The 24,583-nt window shown below is 40.9% G+C and overlaps 1 protein-coding gene across 1 annotated transcript; it reads left to right on the forward strand.

The window, feature by feature from the left end:
- Positions 1-4,103: 4,103 nt before the first annotated feature.
- On the forward strand, positions 4,104-6,528 carry LOC122053496 (laccase-25-like). Its single transcript, XM_042615551.1, has 6 exons — positions 4,104-4,445; positions 4,507-4,658; positions 4,734-4,975; positions 5,046-5,177; positions 5,270-6,235; positions 6,317-6,528. The coding sequence occupies exons 1-6, from the start codon at positions 4,353-4,355 to the stop codon at positions 6,445-6,447; spliced, it is 1,716 nt and encodes a 571-aa protein (XP_042471485.1). The 5' UTR covers positions 4,104-4,352; the 3' UTR covers positions 6,448-6,528.
- Positions 6,529-24,583: the final 18,055 nt, after the last annotated feature.

The raw sequence follows: 24,583 nt of genomic DNA on the forward strand, positions 1-24,583 counted from the left end.
GATCGGTCGGGCGTATATTATCCGAACCACAAGCTCGATGTCGAAGACCCCGTGCCAATCGGCCTGGCGTATATTATCCGAGCCACCGGCTCGATGTCAAAGACCCCGTATCGATCGACCGGGCATATATTCTCCGAGCCACCAACTCGATGTCGAAGACCCCGTGCCGATCGTCCGGGCGTATATTATCCGAACCACGGGCTCGATGTCGAAGACCCCGTGCCGATCGGTCGGGCGCATATTATCCGAGCCACCGGCTCGATGTTGATGATCCTGCACCGATCGGCCGAACGTATATTATCTGAGCCATCGGCTCGATGTCAAAGATCCTGTACCGATCGACCGGGCGTATATTATCCGAGCCACCGGCTCGATGTCGAAGACCCCGTGCCGATCAGCCGGCCGTATATTATCCGAGCCACCGGCTCGATGTCGAAGACCCCGTGCTGATCGACCTGGCGTATATTATCTGAGCTGCAAGCTCATTGTTGAAGATCGTCGAGCGGCGACGTTAAACTCTAGAGTCGAACCGACGACTATAAACCCCTCGGCCTGAAGACCGTCGAGCGGTGACGTTAAACTCTAGAATCGAACTGGCGACTATAAACCCCCCGGCCTGAATACCGTCGAGTGACGACGTTAAACTCTAGAGTCGAACCGGCGACTATAAACCCCCCGGCCTGAAGACCGTTGAGCAACGACGTTAAACTCTAGAGTCGAACCGAAGACTATAAACCCCCCGGCCTGAAATCCGTCGGATATTTTATCTCTCCAGTTCAGGGTCGAGCGATCTTCACTAGTCTCGGACCAGCTTCAGATATTTTATCTCCCCCGCTCGGGGTCGAGTGTGCGTCACTGGTCTCGGACCAGCTTCAGATCTCCTATCTCACCCGTTCAGGGTCGAACATCTTTAATGATCACGGACGAGAGTAGGTACACTGGTTTCGGACTAGGAATCTCACGAGCTCTATGCCTGCTCGGTTCACGACTTTCGCTTCCATGCACCTTCGATTCACGGGCTATGCTCCAGTTTAGTCCACGTATGATGTGCCCGTTCGGCTCATGACTTCTGTCTCTGCGCATTCGATTTCATAGGCTATGCTCCCGCTCGGTTCTCGGGCTCCACTCCTACCCAGCGCTCCTTCGTCTCCCACTCGATATTTGTCCAGGCACGCACTTGGCGTTCGTCCGATAGTTTGCTTGGCAACAGCTCCACTATGACTTTCGTCGCTCGGTTGCGCGCTTGGCATTGTCTGCTCGGCGTCTACTCACTCGATTAACATCCTTCTGATCGCCCGATCGGTCTCTTCGCGGTCGCGTGGTTGGCATCGCTCATTCTCTCTGCATCCTCCCACTTAGCGTTACTCGATTATTGGGCCAGCATTTTACGATCACCCGATTGGTCATTCTTCGAGCCGCTCGGTCAGCACTCGCGTAGCCATCCGACCGGTATTGCTCGGCCATTCGTTCGGCCGCACGCTCGATACTACTTTGAGTCACTTGCTCGACATCGCCACAGCTACCCATTCGACGTAATAAGACGAGCCCGGTGATCTGATTTCGCGTTCAGTAGACTGTCCAGTCAGTCGGATTCGCGCCTCCTTCGACTAAACTTGAAGGGGAGGCTTGTGATCCGGATGTAGTTTAGGGTATGAGGGGAATTAAAGAGAGGGAAGGGGCATTTTCATCATTTTTGAGGATAAGGCTTTAGGGTTTTTTGTGCTTATAAACATTGTTCACGGAAAGAGAAAGGGGGCTAGGTTCGTTGGGAGCAGCCGCCGCCAACCTGAGCAGGGACGGGTGCAGCTTCTCCCCCTCTCGCTCCTCACCGACGCCGATCACCACTCTTTTCCTCTCCTCCTCGCGACGCTGACCGCAACCCTCCTTCTTTCTCCTCACGACATCGCCCGACAGACCTGGTGGACGGCGACGAGGGGCACCAGCCCCGTTATCACCAACACGCGTCGTTGCCGCCAGTGCGTACCACCGCCCCTGATGGGCACTGCTTCTGCCTCTGGCGACTACAGCTGCCACTTCCTGCGGCCACCATCAGCACGCGCCGCTGCCGCCAATGCGCGCCGCCATCCCCTATAGGCACCGCCTCAGCCTCTTGAGGCCATCGCCACCACCATCGCAGCCGACTCCAAGAGCTGTCATTGTCGCCGCCTTCGTCGACCCCAGTGCCCGATGCCACCTCCAACCGCCGACTACGCCTCCTACGACCACCACAGTCGTCCCCAGCGGGCGCCACCGTCGTCACCCTCCAAGCAGCCGCCGTCCGAGGGCTCAGGTATCGTACTATGTCTATATTCCGACCTGCGAGCCAAGAGTGTGTTTGGCCTTCGTGCCGCTATTGTACCCCGACCCGCGAGCCGAGGGAGTGTTCGACCTTCATACCACTGTTGTATGTTGGCTTGCAAGCCGAGGCTGTAGTAGGACCGTGCGTCGCCTTATGGATCCATATCGCGCCCGGCTTCGAGCCACCGAAGCCAGCTACTCGCTTGATGGACATTTATCTATAATTCAGAGTCACGACGACTCGATCAGCTCACCCACCTATCCGAGGGCGCCACCCCCCCCCCCCCCCCCCTCCTGGGGCCAGGGTACGTCATCACCTTCATATTATATTTATTTCACTGTTCCACTATTATTTTGTTGCTCATATATTTGTGGGATCGCCTCGAGCACCGGGGCACCAGAGACCAGGGCAACCCGGTCACTGGATACAGGTACTGTTGACCAGAAGACTTCGGACGACTTGGTCAACACAGGAGACAGCTCATCAGCCGGGTCATGGGGATGCAGTCAACCTTCCAGACACGTCATTCCGGCAGATCCGTCTTCTGAGCTTCCCGACAGGATTAATTCTCAATCAAGAATTTCCTTCTTGAGATGTGGGCAATGCTCATTTTATTTTGGGTATTGAACTTATCCCATACGATGAAGGTTGTCTCCTCTCTCAGAGTAAATACATCACTAGGCTTCTTCAAAATGCAAAAATGGATGAAGCACGTCCGGTCTCTACACCAATTGCTATTGCTAACTTCTCTGCACCATCTCCTGTTATGTTTGGTCCCCAGATTTATCGACATATTATTGGAACTTTACAATAAGTCACTATCACACGACCTGATATTACCTTTGGGTAAATTGTGCTTGTTAGTTTATACATGCTTCCACTGAACAAAACTAGGAATGTGTGAAAAGAATACTTTGATATTTCAAAGGTACTATTCTACATCATCATCTTTTATATCGTCAATCATCTCGAGATTTACATGCATTTAGTGATACAAATTGGACAAGTTTTTTTTGAAGATAGACGATCCATTAGTGGATATGCAATATTTCTCGGACGAAATCTTATTTCATGGAATTCAAAAAAGCAACCTAAGCTACGGTATCTTGTTCAAAGACTGAGACTATATAAAGCTATAGCAAATACAACATCTAAACTTATTTGACTTCAATCATTTCTCTCTGAACTTCATCTTCCATTAAATATTCCACCAAAAATTTAGTGTGATAATATTGGAACAACATATCTCATAGTAAATCCAATATTTCATGCTCACACAAAACATATGAAAATTTATTTTCATTTTATTCGAGACTGTGTGACGACTCAACAATTATCAATCTTTTATATTTTTACAGATTATTAAATTATTGATATTTTTACTAAATCATTATCTAAACAACGTTTCAAAAGACTAACAAGGAAATTTAATGTTAGAAACCTCCCATTGAATTTGCCAGAGGGGGGAGTAAAAAGGAAATTATTAGCCACCTGCACTAATGACTAATAATCATCCGAAATTTACTTCTTCCTTATTGACATAAGGACAGATTAACGGGGATGCTAAACGAGCAAATTACCTTTCTCCACAAGCATAATTCTCAACCTTGTATGTTTATATATTTTAATTATCTTTGACATCAGCTAAATTTTCCATCCTCACACCAACAAATTATTTTTCTATGAATCTCACATCAACACTAGAAACAATTTTCACATACCTACATGAAGAACACTCCAGTCTAATTCTGAAGCACCCATTATTTGATTCTCAACATATATATATTTTCCTCTAATAGGACATTGAACACCTGCACTTTTAAAACTACTCCATTCTACAACAAAGAAAAAACAGAAAATAGATAACTTTCTCAACGGATGTGAATGCATTGAGTGGTAAACCTGCACCGTAAGAAATTGGCAATTCCAAAGTCCAAATTAATGCTTCCATTTCTTGTTAATCATCAGATGCGATTTCCTTTAATTGACACACCCACAACAATAAATATTTGATTTCAGTTGTTTTTCCCTGATCAAACCAGAAAAAAAGGACATGACCTGCGGCAGCCGAATCCTGCTGTTCGCCGTTGCTCTTCTTTGTGCTCTGCTCGCAGCAGATTCAGCAGTCGTGGAGCGCACTTTCCATGTAAGTAAACAATCTACCTTCGATTTCTTTCATCGCTCTGTAAATCTGTGGCTTCGAACAGGTCAGAAACTTGACCGTCAGCCGGCTGTGCGAGAGGAGGGTCATTACCGCAGTGAACGGGAAGCTGCCCGGCCCGACAATCCGGGTCAGGGAAGGCGACACGCTGCTCGTGCACGTCGTCAACCTCTCGCCCTACGACATAACCATCCACTGGTGCGATCCAGCGAAGAAGACGACGCTTTTGTTTTTATTTATGGTTTATTATTTAGTTACATGGTGCATGCGCAGGCACGGAGTATTCCAGAAGCAGAGCGGGTGGGCGGACGGACCGAACATGATCACGCAGTGCCCGATACGACCCGGCGGCAGCTACACCTACAGGTTCAACGTGAGCGGGCAGGAAGGCACGCTGTGGTGGCACGCCCACACCTCTTTCCTCCGCGCCACCGTCCACGGCGCCCTCATCATCCGCCCCAGAAACCACTCCTTCCCCTTCCGCCAGCCGCACCGGCAAGTCCCCATACTGCTCGGTACGTAAACACCCCGAAAAGCTCTTCTTCTAGTTCTTGTCCTTGTCCTAATTTGGTAGGATGGTCGTAGGCGAGTGGTGGAACGCCGACGTGGGAGACTTGGAAAAGCAGGCCTTCTTGACCGGCGGCGGCATCGTCAACATTTCCAATGCCTTCACTATCAATGGCAAGCCCGGCCACTTGTACACCCGCTGCAAGAATCGTAAGCACGGATTGATATTAATCACTTCCTCCGAATTCTTTAGATTGAGGGATGGTGATTGATCCTTGTTTTTTCCGTTTGTTCTTCAATAGATACGTACAAACTTGAGGTGGTTGCCGGAAAGACCTACCTACTTCGCATCATCAACTCCGCAGTCAACAGTGAGCTCTTCTTCAAGATCGCCGGCCACGCCTTCACCGTGGTCGCCGTCGACGCCAGCTATACCAAGCCCTACGACACCGACGTGGTGGTGATCGCGCCTGGCCAAACGGTCGACGCGTTGATGGTCACGGACGCTCCCTTTGCTCGCTACTACATGGCCTCTCAGCCCTACTTCAGCTCTCTCAACGGCCCTCCCAGCTTCGACAGCACCACGGCCACGGCCATCGTGCGCTACGCCGACGCCGACGACGTGCCTCCGCAGATGCCACGTATGCCGGCGTTCAACGACACCCCCACCGCCCACCGGTTCTACACCAACTTAACCGGCCTTCGGAGGCCAGGGGAACCCGCCGTCCCCCTGGAGGCGGAGGAGCACATGTTCGTGACCGTCGGTCTGGGGGTGCTGGCCTGCGAGCCAACACAGGTGGTGTGCAACAGGAGCCGAGGCACGCTTGGCGCCAGCATGAACAACGTCTCTTTCCGGTTCCCCACCTCCATGTCGCTTCTGGAAGCGCACTTCAGTGGCTTCCACGAAGCAGAGTACCAACCAGACTTCCCCGACCACCCTCCGGCGATGTTCGACTTCACGAACAACAGCTTGAACACTGATCCCCGCCTCGCCCCGCTCCTCCGCACGCAGAGGGGAACCAAAGTGAAGAAAGTGAAGTACAACGCGACGGTGGAGATGGTGCTGCAGAACACCGCCTTTGTCGGCACAGAGAACCACCCCCTGCACCTTCACGGCTTCAACTTCTTCGTGCTCGCGCAAGGCTTCGGAAATTACAATGCCACGACGGCGAGAAGTCGATACAACTTGGTGGATCCGCAAGTGAGGAATACAATCGGTGTACCTGCCGGCGGATGGGCTGTCATTCGATTTGTGGCCAACAATCCAGGTAAATTCAACTAACGTAACTACGTATATCTTCATGATTTATAATCCATATCGATTAAGCTTTAATTTCCTGTGTTTGTAGGAGTGTGGATTATGCACTGCCATTTGGAGCAACACGTGCCATTAGGTTTAGCAACAGTTTTTGTAGTAGAAGATGGAACCACGCCGGACTCAATTCTTCCTCCACCTCCTCCCGACTTCCCTGCGTGTTAAAAGGAGTTAAAGCTAGGAGAACTAATATAATGGTACATAGATTAAATTTTTATGGTACATTATTACAATAATAAAATTTCATATATGAGATTTAAAGATCTGTTCAATACTTATTGTATAAAATTACTTAACCGAACGTATTCAGATATTATTCAATAGTCATAGGTTATTCATATATAACTACATCTGAATTGGTTATTAGTTGAAGGAAGAGTAATTTAGAATTGTTGTTGATTGAGAGATTATTATGTTCTCTCTCTATACACAATAAACATTCTTGATCCATAATAAGCTCACTTTTATCATTGTTGTAACTAATTAAATCTTTGTTTGTATCATGTTGCTACTTTTATCATTGTTTTGTTATGTTGTAAACTCTACACCAAAATTTAAGAGTATAGTTATGCCTGGTATTAGGCATTTAATGACACCCTTAGACACCTTTAATTGACATTTCAAACTAATTAATTAATCTTTGTTTATGTTTTTGTTGTGTATTCATTCTACTGTTTTGTTTGGTAGCTTTCCCTTTCACATGCATAGTTTAGATGGTTCAGTCCTCCCTTGTCTACAAAAGCCATCCTGCATGAGAATCACTATAATTCTTCTGGCTGCCTCTCCATCCACACACTTTATCATCAACATGGTAGTCCACTTTTTTCTTTCTTAGATAATATATAGCGAATGCCTTCAAACCCTCATTTTTTTTACTTTACTAACTGAACTAGCTGATTTTTTCATATACACTTTTGTGTACACCATCTCTTGCATTCCCACAATTATGTAAAGTAGGAATCGATTTATTTTTTAAAATTTGAATTGTAGTCAAATTTTGTAATTACTTTATTTTAGATGTTGAAAGTTTGGTATTTTTAATTTGGTTTGGTATATCTTTTAATTTGGGAAGAGTGCTTTTAGTTTGGAATATGTGTTCATCAATAGCCATTTAATTTGCTTGGGCGTTCATCTTTATTGCACATACCACCAAAATTTAACTGAAATTATGGTTACACTTACTAAACTAATAAGAACATGACCTTAACATAGAGTTGAATGGTAGGATAAAATTTATGTAGCGGCTATAAGATTGTTGAGACATGATTATGCTGCTCTCTTATGTGTTTGATTCGAGTTTAAAAGGTAATGATGGATCTCTGTTTTACATTGTTCTGTATGTTCTTTCTTTTAATAGCTTGAAAGATGCAAACAAGATCATGGTTGATGGTGTTGGAGCACTCGTTTGAGGCTGGAATACCAAGATGGAGGGATATTACACTGCCCAAACCTTTCTTGAACACTGCCACCTTCTAGAATCAGTTAACTTTGAAGATTCTGTTTGTTGGCTCTGTACTTAGTCACGGTTCTTCGTATAATTTTAACAGCCTAAGTCTGTAAAATTCTTGTAGCTCGATCGATTTCCGCTTACATTCCCCTACATTAGAGGTATGTAATACTGCCTTTTCAGAGTCACCTGATTAAAGAAACCAATGTGCCACTGAACTGATTCATTGAGGTCCCTTTTCTTCTTTGGCTCAATTTGTTTGGCATTTCTTTCAATTGCGATCGAGTTGGAAGGGCATACAGGCATGCCTATAGACCACCATTGTGCAGGTAGCAAAGACATCACTCATCAAATTGTTGGAGCAAGAGATGTCTGAATTCAGTCGAATATGGATCAGAACTTTACCATAGAACTGTGAACTTCTACTTACCTCCCATTTGAACTTATCGTCATCTCTTTGATTCTTTATTTAGAGAATTAATGTCAACAAAATTTGCGAAGATTTTTATTATTATTATTTTTTAATAATTTTCATTTTTGATGGTTTTTGAGTTTTTTTTTTATGTTTAGGGTATTTTGGTAATTTTTGTCTTTTTGGATTTTGAGTTTATGAAAACATATGTTTAATTGATGTTAAGGATGATCTTTGTTATTGAATAAAACTTTTTCTTTGGGTATAATCTCAAAATGACAGTTTCTCTTTATTTGTTGATTTCTCTTGTCTTGCTTTTCTTCACAATTTCTCTCTAACTTCAGTCACAGAATAATCACTATTTTGTCCGACGTCACTTGGTATTAGTACTTCAACATCTGCTTCTGAGAAAAACCATCAGTTTCAATGGTGGATCATCGCGATTGTAGTCGTAAAGAACAGGTTCTAAATGAGGAAGTCCAATATCATGATTATAGCGTGTGGATTAAGGAGTTACAGAGGCAAGTCATAGAATTAACTTAACGTCTAGCAGCACAAAATTTTAAAGGTCGTAAGTTCCCTTATTTTAATTCTACATTCACTTTTGAAACCTCCTATCACAATCGTGAAGGTCATGGTCGAGAGAAGCGGTATAGATATATCTGATTTTCAGTTGATCTTTCCAATTTTTTTGATATGTTACTAATCTTGTCCGAGTGCTGAGTCGATAGACGCTGGGGATGTGGCGCTCCTGTTGACTGGTCGAAAACTCTAAAGACGTAGATCCTTTGCCGCCGTGAATCTGCAAACACAATGCCGAGCCGGGGAGGGGTTCCCCGGCGACGGTCCTCCGACGCTCAAGTCAAACCTCCGGCAGAAAGAAATAGAGTGAAGAAGAAAAGAGAACTGTAGCTACAGTGAATAAGTGAGCATACCTCCGTCAAAGTCTGGGGGTCCTTATATAGGGCTCCCCAAAGGCGCGTACACGCTCCTCAAAGCATACCTAGAATGGATGTGTCAGAAAAGCGTGCAGGACGCCATACTTTAATAGCATGAGCATATCTCTGACGCGACAGTGAAAATTTCCCCCCTACGATTCTCTGTCTCACCATGCCGCCGACCATGCCTTTTGTTGGTGGCACTGGTTCATAGGAAGATATCGCCAACTGCTCCATTTGTCCTTTACCGAGCCGAGCGTAGGAATCGCTCGGCTAGAACCTTTCCCTGGCCGAGAGAAGGGACCGCTCGGCTAACGCCCTCCCGGTAGGTCGAACCGACTCGAATGTCCGCTCAGCCGCTGATTTGATGTCCGACTCCACCCTATCGAGCGAGAGAGCCTTAGCTGCCGAGTTGATGCTATGTTACTGGTTAGCCGAGCAGGATGTCCGCTCGACCTTCATCTCTTCTCGCTTTGCCTTATGAGCGTCGGAAACTCGGTGCCAAGCCGAGCTGTCGAGATGTCGGGTCGGCCATTCTTCATGCCGCTCGGGAAGGTATCTCGCCCGATCGACCGCCTACCCTGGGTGTTGACCACTTTGACTTCCTATCGTGCGGGCCCCGTCTTACACCGGATCACGTGCCTCCCTCTCAAGTCTAGTCAAAGAAGGTTGTAAGCCCGACTGACTAGACAAGTAGCCTGGTGAACGGTTGCCCGATCGGCTAATAGATGAGTCGGATCCTGCTCGGTCTCTGTGGGACTGATCTTTCTCCCCCGGTCGGTGCTTCGTGCCTTTATACTTAGTATTTTGGATACTTTTCCTTGTTGGTGCAATCATGCCATGGAAGTTTTAATGTGTTGATAATTATTTAAGTTTAGGTTAATACGTTGGAACTAACATGCATTGTGAGTTTGCAGGAGGAGTTTCTTGCAGGTCGGAAGACCAGATGCAAGAAGTCCAAGAAGGTCGAGGACTGGATTCTTGGTAAAAAGGTTTCTTGCAGGTTAGAAGACCAGATGCAAGAGAAGTCCGAGAAGGTCGGGACCGGATTCTTAGCAAAAGAAGCTCCTGCAGGTCACAAGATTATATGTGTGTTAGGCTCACTATCAGAGATCGATTAGTGAATCGATTCAGACATGGCTGTGAGGCAGAATGCCTTTGAATCGATCAGCCGATCGATTGAAGGTAAGTCAATCGATCGGCCGATCGATCGAAAAGGATCTGCGCGAAGCACAGAACCCTTCTGAATTGATCAGCCGATCAATTCAAGGTATTGAATTGATCGGCCGATCGATCCGTGAACATTCTGTGCGAAGCACAGAATCATCCTGAATCGATCAACCGATCGATTCAAGGTATTGAATCGATCGGCCGATCGATCCGTGAACATTCTGTGCGAAGCACAGAATCATCCTGAATCGATCAACCGATCGATTCAAGGTATTGAATCGAAATGCCAATCGATTCACAAAGCTGCGATTTCATGAGCAAGTGGCTGAATCGATTCAAACTCTGCCCCAATCGATCCAAGTCAAATAAAAAAATCTGCACCGTTGATCTTGACGCGATGACTTCCAACGGATACTTGTGAATCGATTAGGACATAATCTCAATCGATTCACGACGACGGCAGCGTGAGAAACGGCTAGTTTGCTTGATGTTTAAAACGCTGGAAGAAAGAGGAATAAGCACTGATTAACGAAAAATACTGTTCTATTGCTCTAGTGTGAAGAATCCTTGAAGTGCTCAAGATCTCTCAAGCGTTGGAAGTTAAAGCTCTCAATCTCTCCAAGCTTTCAAATCTCACGCCACAAGGAAGAAGCTATTTCAAGTTTGTAAATCTTTTCTCTTCCTCATTGTAGTGAGTGTGAGCTATTTCCTTTTGAAGAGGGTGTAAGTGTTGTAAGATTTCTCCACCTTCGGTGTGATTCTGAGAAGGAGGGTTTTTGAATAGTGGAAGTGTGGTGAGTGGCGTGGATCCTTGGACTAGTCACCTCCTTGAGGAGGTGGATACCAAGTAAATACTGGAGTTAGCATTGGCTTCAAGTTTCCGCTGTGCAAAATCAAAGATCAAGAAAACGAAGTGAGCCATTCACCCCCCCCCCCCCCTCTAGCTCAACCGATCCTAACAAGTGGTATCAGAGCATTGGTTTGCTTTTGAGGATTCATTGTCAAGAAAGCACAAGTTAAAGAGCTACAAGATGTCAATGAAGGAGGGGCATAGTACTTCACGACCACCATTCTATGAAGGCAGCAATTTTGCTTATTGGAAGAGTCGCATGGAACACTATCTCATGACCAAAATTGATATGTGGTTCTCAATCACGGAGGGATTCATGGCGCCAACTGAAAATGGAAAAATGCTTGAGTCATCAAGGTTGACTGTTGAACAAAAAATGAAGGCTCAAGCAAATGCAAAGGCGATTGTGACTCTTCAATGTGGATTAAGCTCGGAACAACTCAACAAAGTTGGGCCTTTTAAGAGTGTCAAGGATTTGTGGGATAAGCTTATTGAACTAAATGAAGGCACCAAGGATTCAAGAATTGCAAAGAGAGATTTGTTGATAAATCAACTTCAAAAATTCACCATGAAGGATGGAGAAACGGTAAGCTCACTACATGGGAGATTCAAGGAACTCCTAAATGGTCTTCATTTAGTTGGAGAGAGTGTGGAGAACCGAGATCTCATAAGGTATGCTTTAAAATCTTTCCCAAGAAACTCTTTATGGTCATCCATGGTGGATGCTTATAAGGTTTCAAGGGATTTGTCAATAGTGAAATTGGATGAATTATTTTGTGAACTTGAATTGCATGAGCAAGCTAACACAAGCCATAAGGAGAAAGGTATAGCCTTGGTTGCAAGTAAAAAGAGCAAAAAGAAGCACAAGGAAAAGAAAAAGGAGAAGAAGGAGCCATCTTCAGAATCCGAACAAGATAGTGATAGTGATAGTGATGAAGAGCTATCATCAAGTGAAATGGCAAACTTCGTTCGAAGAATGATGAGACATTCAAGGAAGTTTGACAAGAAGAATGTTAAGAAAATCTTCAATGATGAGAAGAGAAAAGGTAAATCTCTTGTGGATTCTAAGAATAAGACTGATGTAATTTGCTATGAATGCAAGAAAAAGGGGCACTACAAAACGGAGTGTCCAAAGTTGAAGAAGCAAGAGGAAAAGATCAAGAAAAAGAAGAAGGCGTTGAAAGCCACATGGGATGACTCATCATCAAGCTCATCGGAAGAAGATGAAAGGAAGAGCTCAAAGCACATGGCTCTCATGGCCTTAAGCCATATAGAAGATAGTGAAGATAAAGATAGTCATGGAGAAGATGTGGAATCTTCAAGTGAGTCATCATCTAGTGATGATGAGGTAATTTCTCCCAAACTTGATAAGATGTATGCCACCATTGCATGCTTAACCAATGCACTAGCTAAATCAAAAGGGAAGGTTAAAAGATTGCAAAATGAATTGAAATCACTCAAAAATGAAATTGTGTCATGTGAAAGTTGCATGCTTCATGAAAATGACAAAAATGATGTTGATGATCTTGAAAAAGAAAATGTATCATTGAAATCACAAGGTGATGATCTTAGATGTGCTCTAGAAAAATTTACTTCAAGCTCAAAATACTTAGACATGATTCTAGGAGCTCAAAGAGGCGTGTACAACAAAGCGGGACTAGGTTTTAAATCACAAGATAAGGAAGTTAAATTCATGTCTCTAATTAGTAGAAACCATGCTTCAAGAGTTAAGGTTGTTCAAGCTTGGGTACCCAAGCAATTTGTTATTGATGCTACCGGACCCAAAGTATGAGTACCAAAACATTTGGTTCATCGTGTTTAAACAGGCATGCGCGAAGGGGGAGCATCCAACAACATGGTTCGTAGATAGTGGATGCTCTAAGCATATGACGGGGGACTCATCAAAATTTTCATCATTTAGACACAAAAGTAAAGGTACCGTTTCTTTTGGTAATAGTGGTGAGTTAAAAGTTATAGGAATATGAGATATTAGAATTTCCAAAATATTTGTAATAAAAAATGTGTTACTAGTAAAAGGCATGACTTTTAATCTTTTGAGTGTTAGTCAACTATGTGACTCGGGGTATAGAGTTGAGTTCAACTCAACTCAATGCCTAGTCAAGCATAGTGAACTAAACACCAATGTTCTCATAGGTCATAGAAAAGAAAATATTTATCAAGTTGAACTATTTGGTGCTACTAATGTGTTTGCTAAGTGTCTCATGTCTAAAGAGGAAGAGACTTGGCTTTGGCACCGGAGACTTGCTCACACCAACATGAGGAATATCAAAAATCTTTCAAAGAAAGAGTTGGTGCTGTTGGAGTGTATACTGAAAGCCTAAGCTTTGTAAACATTCATTATGAATAAAGAATCACATTTGGTCAAATTGTCTACATTTAGTTGTAGTTGTTCAATTAATTTATACTGTAGATAACATAGTATGTGTTGCACATGCAGAAGATGATGTTATCAGTACCTTATAAATTATAAACAGTAGCTCACGACCAAAATGGAAAGGAACAAACCATTAGAAGGTCGTAGTGTAATTAGGTATCAGTTTATCTTGACTGTATAATTACACTAGTACACTTAGAGTGTATTGAGTAGGACCATTTGAGGTCGTTTCTTTTATACTGATTTTATAAAGAAACAAAGACCTCGGTTATTATGGAAGTGTGTGCTCTTAATCATGATATAATAACAAGCACATATATTTGATATTTATTTCTTTAATTTATCAATGGGTGAGATTTAGTTCGATGAATCAATAAGCCCGATAAGTTGGGAAATGGTATCACTTATAGTGTGTGTTGTTGATTATAGAAGGAAACTGTGTCCTAGAGATACTAGGTTGATAATGTCCCCAAGAGGAGCTCATAATGATTGTCATGTTAAACCCTGCAGGTGGACTTAGTCCGACATGACGATAAGGTTAAGTGGTACTACTCTTGGACTAAGATATTAATTAAATGAGTTGTCAGTAACTCACTTAATTAGTGGACATTCGATATCTTAAACACAGGGAGACTAACACACTCATAATAAGAAGGAGCCCAAAAATGTAATTTGGGATTGGTGCGATAGTTCAATAATAGTTCTCTAGTGGAATGAATTATTATTGATAAAATTAAGTTGTGTGTTCGGGGCGAACACGGGATGCTTAATTTTATCGGGAGACCAAAACCAATTCCTCCTCTCGGTCCCTATCGTAGCCTCTTATTTATAGAGTACTATACCCACCTGTTAGTTAGAGCCCTAGAGCCAATCATTTGATGATTGTATGGACTCATGTATATCATATTCTTATATTAATAAAGGCAATAGTTTGGTTATTATGCTTATTTGTTTTAGTGCCAAATAAACTAAGTATAGTAACGTCCTTGAGTAGAGCGTTCTTACCTATATCAATCGATTGGTTGAATCGATAGTGAGATGATATAGGGAACACTACTCTTAATCATTCCTAGTCGAGTATTAACATTCAGGGACAATGTTAATGCAATAAGACTAGCATGTAGGTCAACTCGATGACTTGATCTTACAAGTCATGGATATGGAGATATCAAGTTGACACATGTGTATATATTGGAGAATGTATACTGAATGACCCGCCATGAGAAAGTATCATGGATCGTTATATGAGTGTCATATACTTTCTCATGTGGCTATTAGTATGACTATTAGTCCTTAGACCTGAAGTCACCATGGATCCCTACATAAAGAGTTATGTACTTTGGTTTCGTCAAACGTCACCCGTAACTGGGTGGACTATAAAGGCGATTACTGGGTATATAACGAATTATGCAGAGGGATGTGAGTGATGTAGATGGGATCTATTCCTCCCATATGACTGGAGCGACATCGCTATTCTTGATAGAGTGAGACCACTAAATGCATGGCCATGCCCAAATGAGTCAACATTAGATGTTGAGCTCATTTGATCGAGTGCGTCTACTTGGAGTTCAAGATTTAGATTGATTAGAGGATGACACGGTCTATGCCTCACATTGATCAATCTAGATGTCTAGGATAGAAGGACAATGTCACATATTGTGAGGAGTCACAATTAGTAGTCACAAGGTGATGTTGGATCTCAACATTTCTTGTAACTTGGGTAGCAATGATGTATTGCTAGATGCCGCTCATTGCTTATGTTTCTAAAAGAGTTTAGAAACATTGCCAACGTTACAAAAACCTATTGGGTCACACACAAAGAACATGTGGATGGAGATTAGGTTCATATGATGAACCAATAGGATTAGGTTCATATGATGAACCAAAGATTGGATTCGAATTAGACTTATTGAGTTAGACTCAATTAGATTCAATTGTTGAATGAGTCTAATTTACATTTGATTCATTGAGTCAATTTATATTAATGAATTGAGATTCATTAAATTAAAATTGACTTGAATCAAAGCTTGGATTTAACTCAACAAGGAAGAGATTGGGTCAAGTTTGACTTGACCAAATTGGAAGTTGAAACATCAAGTTTGACTTGATGCATTGCCACATCATGTAGGTTGACTCATCCTACATGGCATGACACATAGTTGCCACATCACCTCCACCTCATGAGGTGTGCCACCTCATTGGAGGTTACACTCTCCTGTCTTTAATGTGGCCGGCCACATTAATGAGATGAGTTATGTGGCCGGCCACACTTAATGGTGTGGAGTTTTTTCATTTGTGTGTATTGATGTGGTTTTATTGTATCATCTTCCTTCTTGCTTGCTCTCTCCATGGCTGATGGTTGCCGTGCACTTCATTGGGAGGAGAGGTGTGAGTTAAGTCCAAGACAATAAGAGAGTGTGAAGGTCACAAAGGAGAAGACTACTAGAGGAGTGGTGAGATTCTTCTTGTTTTCTCTTCTTTTCTCTTCTTTCCAATCCCATCCGAGAGCATCTAGAGAGTGCTAGCACACTTGTGGTGCTCTCTCTTCCATCCTTGAGAGTTAGAGAACCCTCCTTGTTCGTGTGGATACCGAGAGAGGAGTGTCTACATTGACACTCTCGAGATCCAACGCTTCCTTGGACGAGCGGGACTAAACGAAGGGCACGCTTCAAGGGTAAACACTTTTTCTCGTAGATCTAAGTAGTAGATCGGTTTTTGAACTCGTACAAGAAATAGTTTTTCGAATTTTGTATACGAATCTTTGCACGGATCTACGGCTTTGGGTCCTTCGGGGTTTCCGCGACGCGAAAAAGCGGTTTTCGCGGCCCGAAGACCACCATACCCACCTTCTATACCCACCAATAGGGGGCCGGCCAAGCTAGCTTGGGAACCAAGCTAGGGCCGGCCTAGGTATAAGATTGGGTGGCCGGCCCTAGCTTGAACCCAAGCTAGTGGGGGCCGGCCAAATTAAATTAAAAAAGAAATTTAATTTTAATTTTTATTATGTGGAAGATATAATTTATTAAAGAGAATTAAAATTAAAATATCTCTCTTGTAAAAGATCTACAATAGATTAAAGAAAGAGATTAGATCTCTTTCCTTATTTGTAGATTGGTGAGATATTTTATTTTCTCTTTAAAAATTATTCACATGTTGTAAAATTAAAATTATAGAAATTTCTTTTTATCAACCATGAAAAGATTTTTGAAGAGAAATTTTAATTTTAAAATTTCCGGAAACAAATTAGGAAGTTTTAATTGTTGATTGAAACTTGTCCAATTTATTCTTCATGATGTGGCCGGCCACTTGAATTTAATTGGGGAAATTTTATTTTATTTTTCTCAATTAAATCATGTCAAGGAAATTAAGGAAATTTTATTGTAATTAAATTTCCTAATTTGCCTAGGCCAAGGAATATAAAAGAAGGGGTGAGGGTGCCTTCAAGAGACACAACCTCTATTATTTCTCTCCCTCTTTTGTTCCTTGGTGTGGCCGGCCATCCTTTCCCTCTCTTCCTCTTGTGGTGGCCGAACCCCTCTCTTTCCTTGGAGCTCTTGTGGTGGTCGGATTCTACTTGGAGAAGAAGAAGAAGAAGGAGAGGAAGCGAGCATCTCTTGGAGCTTGGTTAGTGTTTTGATTTTCTTCCTTGGTGAAGCTTCTTTCTTTGTGGCCGAACCTAGCTAGGAGGAGAAGAAGGTGGTTGGTGGTTTCTCATCTCGGAAGATCGTTGCCCACACAACGTCCGAGGTTAGAAGAGGAATACGATAGAAGATCAAGAGGTCTTTCTAGAAGGTATAACTAGTAGTTTTTCCTTTTCCGCATCATACTAGTTATTTATGGAAATAATACCAAATACAAGAGGCTTACGTTCTAGTATTTCGAATATGTTTTTCGATATTGTGTTCTTTTGTTTTATTTATCCTTGTGATTTGATTGTTCTTTTCGGTTAACCTAAAGTTATTTTAGGAAATTAAATATTAGCTTTCTATAAAAGGTTTTGTCTAGTTGGTGGTGGTTGCTCCCATATCCAAGAAGGTCATGTGCCTCGCCACGTCAGTACTGGGAACCAATTATGGAAATTAATATTTAATGGAATTAATAACTTAAGGTGATTTGGGTCGAACGTGTTAAGTTCCGCAGGAGACCCAAGTCAAAACCTAAAAGAACGAATAGATTAAGTTTTGGATCAACGTGTTAAGTTCCGCAGGCGATCCAAAATTTAATTTAAAAGAACACATGGTAGCTAGGAAAAGGTTCAGACCTTTGTACAAAATTTTTGTACAGTGGAACTTCTAGGTTTTCCGAGTAGCAACCAACAATTGGTATTAGAGCTAGGTTTTGCCTCTGTGTATTTGGTATTAGGTTAATTATGCACATGTCATACATAATTTAGGCAGGTTAATAGTAGGATGTGCTAACTTTGTGGATGCAGGATCCAACTATTATGGCTTTTAGTTATTATGTGTGTGATTGGACCCTTGGACATGTCAAGGGCATTTTATTGTGTGTGCATGATTGTATTATAAAATACAGCAGGAGCTGTATTATAAAATACAGCAGGAGCTGTATTTAGTTTTATTAGGATTTTATTTTTGATCTAGTTACATGTACATTCCTTTTATGGAATATAGGATCGATGGATGTAAATTTTATTTTATGTTCGATCTAGTTTACATGTACATTCCTTCGAGGAATATAGAATCGAAAAATGTAAAATTCTATTTATGTCGCGGATCGAATCTTGTAAGGCGTGGAACCTTTTGAGGACCAGAGGCGCAGCAGAACAAGGAGCAAGATGGATGTGACAGCTAGACCCGGTGGCAGTGACCAAATATGGCAGCAGCTTGGGATGACAACACACGGAGGACAACAAGAGATAAAAGCCATAATAGTTGAAAATTAGATTTTCTATTTATTGCTTTTATATTGTGCTGTGTGTGCATGTTAGTTTACATATTTAGTAGGCTAGCATAGTTAAAATTCCTCATTTATAAATAACTAAGTGGGAGAGGGATTTTTAAGTAAATCTCATGGTCTCCATTACTAGTTTGTAAGTGATGCAAACAAGCTTGCACGTTGGCTATGAGTGCCTTCCTCCATAACGGATGAGCTTGTTTGTGGATCACTAGAACAGACTTCCATTTTTGGATGATTATAGGAAGTTAATTAAGAGCGTGTGATCTTCCCCAACGGAAGGGGCATAATCTTATTAATGGACTTAGTGTCAAGTAATGGTATACACTTAGACACATCTAATAGTATCCTTCCCATCGGAGTCACTGCTATTATTTGTGTGACCAAATGATACCAACTATTAATTTTATTTGTCAAAAAGTTAGATTGACAAGATAATAAAATTAATGGATTAAAACCCTCCTTTTACAAATGTTGAATTTGTATACGTCCACACTAACGTGGCATGTAAAATTCACGGTGTTTGAGGTATTGGTGAATTTAAATAATATTGTTTGAGGAATCAATATTTTTTTAAAATTCAAAAGTTTTTGACCAAATATTTGATCAAAGACAGATCAACTATTAATTTTATTCGTCATAAAGTAAAGTTGACGAGATAATAAAATTAATGAATAAAATCTCCTCTTCGTTTTTGTATACGTCCACACTATCGTGGCATACAAAATTCATGGGGATTTTTTAAGGAGTTGATCTTGACCAAATATTTTTGTGATTCTTAGGATTTAAATATTTGTCAATCCCCTAGTAGTCATACTATAGAAAAGGCTTAGTAGTCCCAAGTGTAGTGATTGGAAATAGGACTTGGACATTAAAGTAGACTGTCTTCTTAAAACTAAGAACAACATAGGTGTATTTAATTCATTAGTTGAAACATGTTTAGTGGTGTTATCTACCAGAACCTGGAGTGTAGGTACAGAGCCATTAATCATGTCCGCAAGTCATTGCAAGGTTCCAGGAAACCCGGCAACTAAATGAAAATTAAAACACCGTCCACATAGGCAGTACTGTAAAAATGGTAGCTGTTGCAGTGGGAGATGTTTATCTTTTGATAAGAATAAAACATGGATTTTTGAGTAATTGTCTTTATGCACCAAGTTTAGAAAGAACTAGTTTTCAGTTTCTAAAAGAACTTGATATTCTGCCTCTTTTAATAACAAAGTTGTTATTAAGAAAAAAAGGGAAGTTATCTGTTCTGGTACGTTGGTTGGCAATTTATAAATCCAATAACTCTCACGATGCAACAAATGGAAATTAGTAACACATCTTCTAACTTTAAGAGAAAGTAACCTTTGGAAATGAACCAATTATATCTTTTGCATATAAGGCTAGGTTATATTAACTTGAGTATGATTCATTGGTAGCTGATGAACTTTTGGGTTCATTAGTAGTGGAAATCTTTCCAACCTGCGAGTCTTACTTGGAAGGAAAAATAACCAAAAAGCTTTCAAGTCTAAGGGGTATGGAGTCAAAGATATGTTGAAATTGGTTCATTCTGATTTGTGTGATCCTATGACTATCCAGACAAGAGGTAGTATTGAATATTTCGTCTATTTTATAGACAACTATTCAAGATACAAATAAATTTACTTAATGTACCGCAAGATTGAGTACTTTGATTAGTTCAAAGAGTACTAGGCTGATGTGGAGAAACGACAAAGTAAAAAGACACTATGGTGAAATCATAGTGGCAAGTACCTCTTGGGAGAATTTAGGAATCACTTATCAGAAGTAGGGATTCAATCCAAACTAACTGCACCTGGTACACCTCTACAGAATGATGTAGTAGAAAGAAGGTATAGGACTCTTATGGAAATAAGTAGATTGATGATGAGTTATTTTACCAAATTCATTTTAAGGATATACTCTGGAAACGGAAGTGAACATAGTACCTTCCAAAGTCAGAACTCTCTATTCATATAGAATTGCTGAATAGGCGTAAGCTTATTTTGAAGCATATTTGGATTCGGGTAGTCCAGCACATATGCTGAAGAGAGACAATGATAAGTTGGACAGGAATTTACTTGTTTGTGGGTTATCCTAGAGAAATGAAAGTAGGTTTATAGTCTTAAAAATCAGAAGGTCATTGTTAGCATCAATGACAAATTTTAGAAAAATGACTATGTAATAAACCATGTGCCCATAAGAAAACTTGTTCTTAAGGAAATAATAAAAGACATGTCTAATCTAGTACCAATTGTACAAGATGAGATACCACAAGGAAACTGCAACACGTATCACAAATGATACACAATTGCAGAAAGTGACTTGTCGTAGTGGGAGGGTTGTTAGGCAACCTAAAAAGATTCATGTTTTGGGAGAGTTTTTGGACTCGATCCCTGGAGGACATGAACCTGATCTCCGGACATATGACGAAGCACTCCAAGATAAAGATGCAATATCTTGGCAAAGAGTAATGAATAACAGAATTAGAATATATGTATTCTAATAAAATCTGGAAGCTTGTAGAACCACCAAATAGTGTAAAAGCCTTTGGGTATTAAAAGGTCTATAATAGGAAAAGAGGGATAGACAGGAAGGTAGAAACTTTCAAAGCAAGGCTAGATGAAAAAGGAAACTTTTTCACTGGTAGCCATGCTTAAGTCTATCCGGATTCTTTTATCTATTTGGTAAGTGGATGTCAAGACAGCATTCCTTAATGGAAGTCTTGAAGAAAGCATCCATATAAAGCAACCAGAAGGGTTCATTGCAAAGGGCTAAGAGCATCTTGTGTGCAAGCTCAATCAGTCTATGGACTGATACAAAGCTTCAAGGTCTTGGAACATCCAGTTAATGAAAGTAATCCAGACCTTTGGATTCATTTAGTAACTGGATAAGTCTTGTGTATACAAAAGGTGTGATGGAAGCGTGGTGGTATTTCTTGTACTATACGTAGATAACATTTTTGGTAGTTGGAAATAATATCAAAATGTTGTCAGGAGTAAGAGTATGGTTGACCAAACGATTCGATATAAAGGACTTGGGAGAATGTATATATTCTTGAGATCAAAGTAATAAGGGATCGCAAGAAAAGAATATTTTACTTATTCCAAGCTTCATACATCGGAAAAATCCTTGCTCGTTTTAAGCATGCAAAACTCCAAGAAAGGTTTCTTACTTTTTTAGGATGGAGTAACTTTATCTAAAGATATGTCTCTGTAGACATCAAAGGAGATAAAGGAAATAAAGGCAGTTCTTTATGCTTCGGCTATCAGAAGCCTAATATATGCTATGCACGAGATCAGAAATCTGTTTTGCCAAGGGAATAGTTAGCAGATATCAAAATAACCCTGGACAAGGACAGTGGACTGCAGTAAAGCATATATTGAAGTACCTTAGAGGCGCTAAAGATTATATGCTAGCTTACAAGGCAGTTAATTTGGTCCTAGTGGGTTGCATGGATTTTGGCTTCCAATCGGATAGGGATAATAATAAGTCAACCTCGGGGTTTTGTGTTTACTTTAGGAGGTAAAGTCATAACTATGGAAGAGTGATAAGCATAGGTATTTTTCTGGACTCCACCATAGAAGCTTAGTATATGGCAAGCCTCTGAGGTAGCCATAAAAGCTGAATGACTCAATAACCTCAAGATAGACTTAGATATGATTTCTGGTTTGTCCAAAGATTGTTACAATTTATTGTAATAATGTTGGTGCAGTAGCAAACTCGAAGAAACCATAAGTCTATAAGGCAAGTAAACACAATAGAGCGGAAGTACCACCCAATACGAGAAATCGTATAAATGAGGAGAAGTTGTTGCTGCCTAGATTACATCAGGTGATGACCTATAGATCCTTTCACTAAGGTCCTTAAGGCAAGAGCTTTTGATGGGCATGTTGAAGGGTTGGGAATCAGATGTATGACAGCAGATATGGCAGCTTAGTCTTTTAGTATAAGTGGGAGATTGTTGGAGTGTATACTGAAAGCCTAAGCTTTGTAAACATTCATTATGAATAAAGAATCACATTTGGTCAAATTGTCTACATTTAGTTGTAGTTGTTCAATTAATTTATACTGTAGATAACATAGTATGTGGTGTCACATGCAGAAGATGATGTTATCAGTACCTTATAAATTATAAACAGTAGCTCACGACCAAAATGAAAAGGAACAAACCATTAGAAGGTCGTAGTGTAATTAGGTATCAGTTTATCTTGACTATATAATTACACTAGTACACTTAGAGTGTATTGAGTAGGACCATTTGAGGTCGTTTCTTTTATACTGATTTTATAAAGAAACAAAGACCTCGGTTATTATGGAAGTGTGTGCTCTTAATCCTGATATAATAACAAGCACATATATTTGATATTTATTTATTTAATTTATCAATGGGTGAGATTTAGTTTGATGAATCAATAAGCCCATAAGTTGGGAAATGGTATCACTTATAGTGTGTGTTGTTGATTATAGAAGGAAACTGTGTCCTAGAGATACTAGGTTGATAATGTCCCCAAGAGGAGCTCATAAGGATTGTCATGTTAAACCCTGCAGGTGGACTTAGTCCGACATGACGATAAGGTTGAGTGGTACTATTCTTGGACTAAGATATTAATTAAATGAGTTGTCAGTAACTCACTTAATTAGTGGACATTCGATATCTTAAACACAGGGAGACTAACACACTCATAATAAGAAGGAGCCCAAAAATGTAATTTGGGATTGGTGCGGTAGTTCAATAATAGTTCTCTAATGGAATGAATTATTATTGATAAAATTAAGTTGTGTGTTCGGGGTGAACACGGGATGCTTAATTTTATCGAGAGACCAAAACCAATTCCTCCTCTCGGTTCCTATCGTAGCCTCTTATTTATAGAGTACTATACCCACCTTCTATACCCACCAATAGGGGGCCGGCCAAGCTAGCTTGGAACCAAGCTAGGGTCGGCCTAAGTATGGATTGGGTGGTCGGCCCTAGCTTGAACCCAAGCTAGTGGGGGGGCCAAATTAAATTAAAAAGAAATTTAATTTTAATTTTTATTATGTGGAAGATATAATTTATTAAAGAGAATTAAAATTAAAATATCTCTCTTGTAAAAGATCTACAATAGATTAAAGAAAGAGATTAAATCTCTTTCCTTATTTGTAGATTGGTGAGATATTTTATTTTCTCTTTAAAAATTATTCACATGTTGTAAAATTAAAATTATGGAAATTTCTTTTTATCAACCATGAAGAGATTTTTGAAGAGAAATTTTAATTTTAAAATTTCCGGAAACAAATTAGGAAGTTTTAATTGTTGATTGAAACTTGTCCAATTTATTCTTCATGATGTGGCCGGCCACTTGAATTTAATTGGGGAAATTTTATTTTATTTTTCTCAATTAAATCATGTCAAGGAAATTAAGGAAATTTTATTGTAATTAAATTTCCTAATTTGCCTAGGCCAAGGAATATAAAAGAAGGGGTGAGGGTGCCTTCAAGAGACACAACCTCTATTATTTCTCTCCCTCTTTTGTTCCTTGGTGTGGCCGGCCATCCTTTCCCTCTCTTCCTCTTGTGGTGGCCGAACCCCTCTCTTTCCTTGGAGCTCTTGTGGTGGCCGGATACTACTTGGAGAAGAAGAAGAAGAAGGAGAGGAAGCGAGCATCTCTTGGAGCTTGGTTAGTGTTTTGATTTTCTTCCTTGGTGAAGCTTCTTTCTTTGTGGCCGAACCTAGCTAGGAGGAGAAGAAGGTGGTTGGTAGTTTCTCATCTTGGAAGATCGTTGCCCACACAACGTCCGAGGTTAGAAGAGGAATACGATAGAAGATCAGGAGGTCTTTCTAGAAGGTATAACTAGTAGTTTTTCCTTTTCCGCATCATACTAGTTATTTATGGAAATAATACCAAATACAAGAGGCTTACGTTCTAGTATTTCGAATATGTTTTTCGATATTGTGTTCTTTTGTTTTATTTATCCTTGTGATTTGATTGTTCTTTTCGGTTAACCTAAAGTTATTTTAGGAAATTAAATATTAGCTTTCTATAAAAGGTTTTGTCTAGTTGGTGGTGGTTGCTCCCATATCCAAGAAGGCCATGTGCCTCGCCACGTCAGTACTGGGAACCAATTATGGAAATTAATATTTAATGGAATTAATAACTTAAGGCGATTTGGGTCGAACGTGTTAAGTTTC

Source organism: Zingiber officinale, chromosome 3A, assembly GCF_018446385.1.
Source record: "Zingiber officinale cultivar Zhangliang chromosome 3A, Zo_v1.1, whole genome shotgun sequence".
In the NCBI taxonomy this organism is placed as follows: domain Eukaryota; kingdom Viridiplantae; phylum Streptophyta; class Magnoliopsida; order Zingiberales; family Zingiberaceae; genus Zingiber; species Zingiber officinale.

Bases quoted from the DNA above. Each gene is read 5' to 3' on its own strand.
- LOC122053496 (XM_042615551.1), top strand. From the start codon at position 4,353: ATGACCTGCGGCAGCCGAATCCTGCTGTTCGCCGTTGCTCTTCTTTGT. The intron at 4,446-4,506 runs GTAAGTAAACAA...GGCTTCGAACAG, and splicing joins TCGTGGAGCGCACTTTCCAT to GTCAGAAACTTGACCGTCAG. The intron at 4,976-5,045 runs GTACGTAAACAC...GGATGGTCGTAG, and splicing joins GCAAGTCCCCATACTGCTCG to GCGAGTGGTGGAACGCCGAC.